Here is a 9,871-nt window from a genome sequence, read left to right on the forward strand (position 1 = left end):
GAGCAATTAAAGGAGTTTTCTAGGCCTCCAATATTGATGATCTGTCCTCAGGATAGGTCATTAAAATCCATGCAGTTGGTGTCTGACACCACAATGCCACTAAACTGTTCCATTGCTGATCCCTGCAATTGATGTAACTACCACTTTGAACAAAAGTGGAATCACAGGTATGTGGTCAAGCAGATTGAAGGTTACACTGAGGTACCTGACATCACTGTGTATACAGACTGCCCCAAGGTGGAGTGGAGGTAACTGATACCACTGTGTATACACACTGCCTCCTGGTGGTATCAATTGACACCTGAGTGTTACCAGTTGCGAATGTGTCCCTGCAGTCTGACATTGTCCAATCAGTGTTGACAGAAGTAGACTATGTAGGGACACACCCAACCAATAATAGTCAGTTGTCAATGTCTAGGAGGTTGTACAAGGGGGTTGTGCAAGAATACAAAATTTCTAACAGGTGCTGGCAGCCTGCCTCCACTACAGAAAAGATCATACTTACTTGCTCCCTACTGCTCTGGTCCTCTGCTCTGGCTCTGGATCTTCTATCCTTGGCATCAGCATAATCACCAGATCCTCTTCAGGCAAACGATGGCTTCAGCGGTGACGTATCTCTTGTGGACATGTCACAGCTGATGCTAGCGGCTGGCTGAAGATGAACAGGTGACTTTGCCAATGCTGGGGAGGAAGAAAACAAACCCTGGACTGGAAGATGCAAATGTGAGAACCAGCATGGGGAACTGGAGTGGCGAGGAGCAGGTAAGAATGATCCCTTTAGTTGGAAGGCAGGCTGCTGGCACCCGTTAGAAGTTATGTATTCCCGAGCAACCCCTTTAAAGTAGCTTATAATGCCAACCGCAAGTAAGAAGATAGTAAGGAGAAGCTGAAGGCTACTACTTGGCAGAGGGGACCAATTGCTCTCAGGTTGTGGGGGCTTTATGAGATTCGGTGATCTTGGGTTCCTCAGGAGATTTCTGAAGGGGTTTTTCTAGTGTTTAGTGGAAGCCCTGATATTGAGACGGTTGGTTCTATGGCTGCCGGTCAAATCATTATGGCCATCATACTGGACGTCAGTCTTCCTGATTTTTCCTGCACTGATTTATATCCACGAGCAACAAACGAGAAACACAAAACATCGCTTACAGATGATTGGACCTGGGCCATAATACCATCCCCTAGTTTAGTGATTTAACCTTTCCATCCCTGGGGTTGCTTCTTATTGGTTTCTAGATGAAATTCTATGTGGGAAAGAAGTTGTCAATGATTTTTGCTTTCTTTCTGATTCACCTTCCTGCTCTGACATCTTTGTGTTTATAATCTCACAATTTCTTGAGTCCTTTGTGGATCTTTCATTGTCCAGTCTCCACGTGCTAGGAAGTCCCATTACATGATGTCCATGCATGATCCCTGGTCAGTAAACTTCCACAGTCCTGGGGTCACCCATATCAGCCAGGGATCATGACTCCTGTTTGATGTTCCTGCATATGGTGCCAGGGCTGGCTGTACCTGGGCACATTACCCTGATCTGCAGTGCCCAAGCCTCCAGGGACACTAAGACAGAAATCCTTCTGCTCTCAGACCCTCCCCTCACTACAAACTGCAGCTGCTGCAGGAAAACTTCCAGACTGATTGCTGGACAGGGGAGCAGACTTATGTGCTATGTGGAAAGTTCTAAGACAACCGAAAATAACAGCTCTAGATCCAAAGAAGGTGATCCAGGACATCAAGGTATAAGGACTGGTCAGTCTGTGGGTCACACTGAAGGCATCAAGGTGCAGGGACCAGTCATTCTGTGGTCTACAGTCATCATCTACTCCACCAGCGACCTGGACCTAAGATCTGTATCTCAAATCTGTACAATGTGGACAGACGGTAAGTAGTGGCTATTTAAGATATGAGACAGTATGTATGCTACTTAGACAGGTGGAGTAGACTGTGCTGTGAGAGGAGGGGTGCACTTTGTCCAGTAAAGGGGTGACGTTCCTAGAATACTAACAATTCCTGATACTGGTATATTTACTCCATATATACCACATCTTCAAATACTAGAGTAATGTACATGGGGTCAACACTGCTCACTAGTCCATGGATAATTTCCATTATTAGTGATGTCATCACTGCTCTGTAGTGAAAGGATAATCTCTATTCTTAGTGATGTCACCACTGCTTTCTAGTGAAAGGATAATCTCTATTCTTAGTGATGTCAGCACTGCTTTCTAGTGAAAGAATAACCTACATTCTTAGTGATGTCTTCGTTGGTCTCTAGTGAAAGGATAATCTCCATTCTCAGTGATGTCATCACTGATCTCTAATGAATGGATAGGCTGCATTCTTTGTGAGGTCACCTCTGCTCTTTAGTGAATGGATAAGTTGCATTTTCCATGATGTCACTGTTGATCTCAGTGATATCATAAATTTTTTTGGTCTTCACCGGAGTGAAATCTTTTCTCTATTTTTCCCATTTAGATTGTACCCCCTGGAGGTAGCAGGACTCTGCCCCTGACATCTCACATATTGTAGATTATTATTAGAGCATGAAATCAGCAGAATGTTGGCCCGGAAGAGCATAATACCTGAGGAATATGTTTTGGCCAGAATTGCTGCAGAAAATCTTCGGAAACCAAGAATCCGTGACTGTCTGCGAAAAGCACGTTTTGTAGCAAAGAATGGAGCATGTAATGTGGCACATAAAAACATCCGGGAACAAGGACGTTTTCTACAAGACGTGTTCACCACCCTGGTGGACCTGAAGTGGCGGCACACTCTGGTTATCTTCACTATGTCCTTTCTGTGCAGTTGGCTGTTGTTCGCCATGATGTGGTGGTTGGTGGCTTTCGCTCATGGTGATATGGACATCAGAGAGAATATAATCAGACGGGAGCCATGCGTCGCCAACGTTAAGTAAGTGGGGAAAGTGGGTGGTGGGTGGCAGTGGGAAGATTTAATATGAAGGGAATTTTTAAAGTCACTTTTGCAGGAGTCTCTGTTTCCGTAATTTGGGCCTAATTTATCAAATGTTGCATGCCATTGAATACATTTGGGGCAGACTAAGGCCTCTTGCACACCAATTTGTGTACCCCGTGGCCGTGTTGCGGCCCACATATACACGGGGCACCAGCATTGTGCATTCCGCATCACGGATGCAGACCCATTCACTTGAATGGGTCTGCAAATCCGGAGATGCGGTGTGGAACGGAACGGAAGCACTACGGAGTGCTTCTGTGGGGTTCCGTTCCATGCTTCCGTTCCGCAAAAAGATATTCTATCTTTTTGTGGAACGGACGGATCGCGGACCCCATTCAAGTGAATGGGTCCGTGATCCGCATGCAGCACGGCCAGCACCATTTCTATCAATGTCCAGTGGCACATAAAGTGTGGATATTGATGTAGATGGTGAGTTACAGCTACACAATGGCCCTATAAAAAGGATGTCAGCAGAGGAGCTACAGGCATCAAATGATGTGTAGACCACAGTGATTCCATAACAGTGACATTCTTAGTGCCCCTGTAACAGTAACAGCCTCAGTGTCCTTTTCTAAGGCCTCATGCACACGACCGTTGTTTTGGTCCACATCCGAGCCGCAGTTTTTGCGGCTTGGATGCGGATCCATTCACTTCAATGGGGCCGCAAAAGATGCGGACAGCACTCTGCATGCTGTCCGCATCCGTTGCTCCGTTCCGTGGTCTGCAAAAAAAATATAACCTGTCCTATTCTTGTCCGTTTTGCGGACAAGAATAGGCAGTTATATCAATGGCTGTCCGTGCTGTTCCCCAAATTGCGGAACGCACACGGACACCATCCGTGTTTTGCGGACACACAATTTGCGGACCGCAAAACACACAACGGTCGCGTGCATGAGGCCTAACAGTGACATCCAGAGAGCCTGCTACAGTGTCTTCATTACAATAACAGCCACAGATGTCCCATAACAGACAGTGTCAACATCTACAGTGTCCATATGACAGTGCCAACCACAGTGTCTCCATAAAGGTGGCAGCCACAGATGTCTCATAAAAGAGACAGAGGCTGCATTGCCCCCATAACAGTGAAAGGCACAATGTTCCCATAACAGTGCAAGACACAGTGCCCCAATTAAAGTGACGGCCACAGTACCCTCAAAATAGTGACAGCTCCATTGCCTTTGCATTCACAGTGTGCATGTGATATTAGAATACTCAGCACCCTCATAACATTGCCAGTCACAATGCCCAATAACATTGACAGCTACTGTGCTCCCATAACAGTGACAACCACAGAGACCCTATACAGGAGCAGCCACAGTGCTACCCTAACAGTAAGAGTGACAGTGTTCTCTATAACAGTGACAGCTGCATTTGTCCCTATAACATCAACAGTACCCCAGTAACTGCCACAATGGTTTCCCATCCCATAATGCTGATGCCCACATTGACATCCAAAGTGTCCCCATAAACGTGACAACTGCAGTACCCCAAAATCTGGAACAGCCACAATGTCCTCATATCAATGACATCCACAGTTCTCCCATGACAATGACAGTCACATCCTTTGGAAAAATTATAGGTATATAGGCTATGTATAAGGACAATACTATTGGTCCAAAACATGTAAGCATCTTCTGTGGATACATATTATGGGGGTCATTTATTATACTGAAATACACCTATAATAGCCGCATTTCAGGCGCAGATTTCTGCATAATGGTTAGTTGCGCCGCCATCTGTGACTTCTCCTTGCTCACTCCCAGTCTAAAATTCTGGGTATGGCATGGGTGGGGAAGGGGGCAGGCTGGCAAAGGTCTAAATGTAAGACACCTAGGAAACAGTCTTACATTTAGAACCGGCGAAGGATCCACGAAGTTATGAAGAGGCCTGCACCTCTTTATAACTTTGCAGAACCATCGCAATAGGGCTTATTAAGACTGATGTCTAAAATGTCAGTCTTAATAAATGTGCCCCTTTGATGCCGCCATAGCAAGGACATCCACAGTGTTCTAGGAAAACTCATAGAGCCCCCACAGCAATCACAAAGACAGTGCTCCCCAAAAAGTTTTATTGCATTATGTGAATGCTAAAAATTCTGATTTCCTGTTTAGCTTCACACAATAACGACCATTTTTTCCTCTCTTCCAGGTCATTTACGGCTGCTTTTCTTTTTTCCATTGAGGTGCAAGTGACTATTGGATTTGGTGGACGGATGATGACAGAAGAGTGCCCCCTCGCCATCAGCCTCCTGATTATGCAAAACATTGTTGGTTTGATTGTCAACGCTGTCATGCTGGGCTGCATCTTCATGAAAACAGCGCAGTCCCACCGCCGGGCTGAGACCCTGATCTTCAGCCGCCATGCTGTCATAGCTGTGAGGAATGGGAAGCTTTGCCTAATGTTTCGGATTGGTGACCTGCGTAAGAGCATGATCATCAGCGCCTCTATAAGGATTCAAGTGGTCAGGAAAACAGTTACTCCAGAAGGCGAGGTAATTCCTATCCATCAGATTGACGTTCCTGTGGACAACTTTATAGAGAGCAATAATATTTTCTTGGTGGCACCACTGATTGTCTGTCATGTGATAGACAAGAGGAGTCCACTATATGATGTCTCAGCCTCCGACCTGTCTACACAGGACCTTGAGGTCATTGTCATCCTAGAAGGAGTGGTGGAGACCACAGGAATCACGACCCAAGCCCGGACCTCCTACATCACTGAGGAGATCCTGTGGGGTCACCGCTTTGTGTCCATTGTCTCAGAGGAGGAAGGCATCTATTCTGTGGACTACTCCAAATTTGGCAACACAACTAAAGTGGCCACACCACGCTGCAGCGCCCGAGAACTGGACGAGAAGCCTTCCATATTAATTCAGACCCTCCAGAAGAGTGAGTTGTCCCACCAGAATTCCCTCAGAAAGCGCAACTCTATGAGAAGGAACAACTCCATGCGGCGCACCAACTCCATGAGACGCAACAACTCAGGACTTATCATACCCAAAGTGCAATTCATGACCCCAGAGCAGAACAAGTCATCAGGGGAGACATGACAGAGACACCCCATCCCCCTCTGCCTTCCACTACCCTTCTTTACCCCCCTTTGCCACAGTCATCTGCTCTCACCCCCTATCTCCACCCACGTCCACCCTCATCAGCCTTTCTCCATCTACCTCTTCTGCATTCCTCTTCTGCCCTCCTCCACTTTACTCAGTCTTCCTACATATCCTTCATCACCAACCTTAGTGCTCATTTACATCAGTGCTATTATTATCAGGATCTCTGTTTGAGGCTCTGCATTGCAGATGTTAACAAACCTTAACTCCACCTTCATCTTATTTCTCCCCACTTAACCTTTCTTTTCATATGTCTTCCTTTGCCCTCCACCTTTGCCTTCATCCACTCTCCTCCATTCTTCTCCACCTTTCTGTGTCCCTCCTCATCTTCCGCAGTCCACCCACCAATGCCCCCTACTCTGCATTTCTTGGCCATCCTCCACTGAACTCCTGCTCTCCTCCTCCATCTCATTTCTCTGCCCTTTTCTGTCTTCCTGTGCCCTCCTCTACCTTCCAATCCACCTCTGTCTATCTTTCTCCACTTTCCACCATCTTGCTCCACCTTCCTCCACTTTCTCTGCTTTCCTTCTCCACTTTCCTCTGCCTTCCTCCACCCTTCTCTGTACCCCTTCACCCCTTATCATCTGATATAGTCCTCTCCTCTGCAATCCATTTCTTTTTCCACCCACCTCTGCTCTCCTGTTCTACCATTATTCATGTTCCTCCACTCAACTCTACTCTTCTTCTCTACTCCCCTGCACCTATCTGTGTCTTCCTTCTACTTCTATTGATCTCTTCCAACTTCCTCCACATTTCTTTGCCCCCCTTAACTGCCTTTCTCTGCCATCCTCCAACCTCCTCTGCTCTCCGTCACCACCCTATGTCTTCCTCCTCCCATCTCTGCCTGCCCTTCTTCTTTTTCCATCTTTCTCTACATTCCTTCACCCTCCTCTTTTCCCCTCTCTCTCTATTTATTGACTTGTATACAACACTTGTTATTACTTCTAGAATTACACTTTTTTTTTTTACCTCTTGCACACAGTGAATAAAAGCCTTAACCAGGGTCCTCTCTTGCACATCCTACATTGAAGCCCCCTATGGACATTACATGGGGTATGGTCTGATGTCAATGGACAACCTGAATGACTGGAGCTTGCTCATTTTTTCATAAATATTTTACTCTGTGTAATAGTGTTTTCTCAGTATAAAAAAAATAAAACTTTTGTTGCCTAGAAACTATCAGCATATTGCTGTTGGCTGATCTGTTTACTAAATCTGTGACACTTAGGGTGACACGGTCAGGTTTCTGCATGCAGTTTTGAAAGCCAAAACCAGGAGTGAATTAAAAAAAGAGAAGTCATATCTGTCCTTTATACTGTCTCTCCTTTTTTGATACAATCCTGATTTTGGCTTCGAAAACAACATCAGTAAGCCTGAACGTGTGGCAGTATTCTTAGCATATAATGGACTTCACCCTTTGATCAATAATGACTCAGGTACCTGGCTGTATACATAACAGTCATCAGTCATGAGTGAGGTGGTGGGGAGTCTGGTGTCTTAGCGACTGTTATGGTATTGTGGCACGGGGGTAAAAAGTGCGCAGTAATGTGACAATTGCAATAAAATCCAACATTATTATGCATTTGCATAGGGTGACAATGTGTGCAGATCTTTGCTTGCTGTCAGTAAATGGGAATATGCTTATATTCAGAGGCTGAAAATCTGTACAAAACTAAAAGCGGTTGTCCAGCCACTTCAAATTGTTTAAAATCCACTCAAAATAGTATAAAACAATAAAATAAATAATACATTCCCAACCTCCCTCAGCTCACATTCTGATGTTCCCCGGGTTTCTAGAGGGCTCTGTACTTTTTGGTTCCTCTCTACAAGGACATGTGACCACTGAAAACAATCATTTACTGTAGCAGGTCACTGTATCCTGATGATAAGTTTGGAGATCCATCTTGCAAGATATGTTAGACACTTTTCTCCTCCATAGTTGGCTCACTTTAAACAAATATTCTGCACCATAATAATAGTGCACAGCATTACTAAATTTAGCAGATGGGCACGTTTTAGGACTCCACTTTGGCACCCCCCTTTTGTAGACACTTTATGAAACTGTCTAGGGAGGCATAAAACGTGTCTAAAACAGACAATAAATTAATAACGCTCCCCATTGTGAACAGCATGGAGCAGCAGGACAGGCGGGGAGATTAGCCCCTGGTGGGGACGCAGCACAGATTTCCTTATAAGGAGAGTTCATTGGAGCCTGGAACATCTCATTACATTAACTCACTAACACTGAGCTCTGCTGAGATCTCATACATTGGAAGCACGCATTTTTTCCAGATGATCAGAGTCATATTGAGGAAATGACTGTGGAATTTCAGTTACAAGTGAACCTTTAGGATTTTTCTGGATTTCTGCACCTACTACTAATACAATGTCACTATTTTAGACAAACACAATCTAACTAATCTAACACTCCCCAGTTGTAGTGTTCATGTCTTGTATTGAGCACACTGAGAAACATCCGCAATGCAGAGAGAAAAAGCAAGTGAACTCTTAAATCTAATAACTTATTGAACCTATTGATTCCCTTTAGCAGCAATTGTCTCCACTAAATATTTCCTGTAGTTGCAAATAATATTTGCACATCATTGAGGAGGAATTTAGGACCATTCCTCCCTGCAAATGTGTTTCAGTTTGCCAATATGCCTAGGATGCATTGTGTGCATAGGACTCTTCAAGTCATTTTACTGCATCTCAATAGGGTTATGGTCAGGACTTGGATATCCCAAAACACAAATATTCTTTATCAACCCTTCTTCAGGTCTGCCATGTCATTTCAATAGGGTTAAGGTCAGAATTCTCACTTGGACATCCCAAAACACAAATCTTTCTTTACAACAATTCTTCAGTTGATTTACTTGTGTGCTTTGGGACATTGTCCTGTACATCACCCAATGTCTCTTCAGCTTGAGGTCATTGCTGTCCTTACTTTCTCCTGTAAAATGTTTTAACACACCTTAGAATTCCTTGTTCCCCCAATGTCCACAAGGTGTCCAAGCCCTGAGGCAGAAAAGCAGCAATGATCCCCCATCCACCATGCTTCACAGTTGAGATGTGGTGTTGGTTTGCAACAGATCCAATAACAGATCCAAATGGATGAAAAATAATAGACATAAACGGATGAAAAATTAGCACAGCAGATGTTCAAAATAAAGGATCCTTTTTAAATTTTCTCTTCTTCTGACAGATCAGAAAAATGGAAAACAAAATGGTGGTGTGAGTGAAGCATTACACAAGTGTAATTTGTCCCAGATGTTACAGATTACATGGCTGGAGTAGGAATGAACAGACACAGTTGTATCTTTACAGCTATTATGCTTACATTACACTTCACTAGCTGACTTTTTTTGTAAAGTACCAAAGACTATAAGGGGTTGCAGAGCTAGAAAGTTTTTTTTACCAGTTTTTGGGGTAAAAAGCCTTTTTGCAACTTTGTAAACAACCATGTGACAATATTTTGTTGCACAGGCACTTTTATGCTGTACTTGCCACTTGGGAGTAGTGAAGGAGTGGCAAGAACCTGACGGGGGCCGAGCCAGGACAACGGGCCTGACAAATTTACTAACATTTATGCCTGTTGTTGAAACACTACTGCTGTCAGGGGCTAGAGTAGTTTTGATACCAAGTGTACAGACTGCTGAGGGTGCGCCTAAGTTAAACTCCTTGACACAGAGCTATGGAAGCTAGAGGTCGTGATCAGACAGCAATTCTCCACAGACTTCACTACGCATCCCCTTGGCATCTGGCATACTCCACTTTGCTATCTTGTGGGTATAA

The 9,871-nt window shown here is 44.6% G+C and overlaps 1 protein-coding gene across 1 annotated transcript; it reads left to right on the forward strand.

Moving 5' to 3' along the window:
- Positions 1–544: 544 nt before the first annotated feature.
- Positions 545–7,255, forward strand: KCNJ8 (potassium inwardly rectifying channel subfamily J member 8). The gene is made up of 3 exons (XM_044281523.1): positions 545–1,875; positions 2,470–2,904; positions 5,116–7,255. The coding sequence occupies exons 2-3, from the start codon at positions 2,552–2,554 to the stop codon at positions 6,014–6,016; spliced, it is 1,254 nt and encodes a 417-aa protein (XP_044137458.1). The 5' UTR covers positions 545–1,875; positions 2,470–2,551; the 3' UTR covers positions 6,017–7,255.
- The last annotated feature ends 2,616 nt before the right edge of the window (positions 7,256–9,871 follow it).

The sequence above is a fragment of the Bufo gargarizans genome, chromosome 2 (genome assembly GCF_014858855.1).
Source record: "Bufo gargarizans isolate SCDJY-AF-19 chromosome 2, ASM1485885v1, whole genome shotgun sequence".
NCBI lineage: Eukaryota > Metazoa > Chordata > Amphibia > Anura > Bufonidae > Bufo > Bufo gargarizans.

Bases quoted from the DNA above. Each gene is read 5' to 3' on its own strand.
- KCNJ8 (XM_044281523.1), top strand. From the start codon at position 2,552: ATGTTGGCCCGGAAGAGCATAATACCTGAGGAATATGTTTTGGCCAGA. The intron at 2,905-5,115 runs GTAAGTGGGGAA...CCTCTCTTCCAG, and splicing joins CCATGCGTCGCCAACGTTAA to GTCATTTACGGCTGCTTTTC.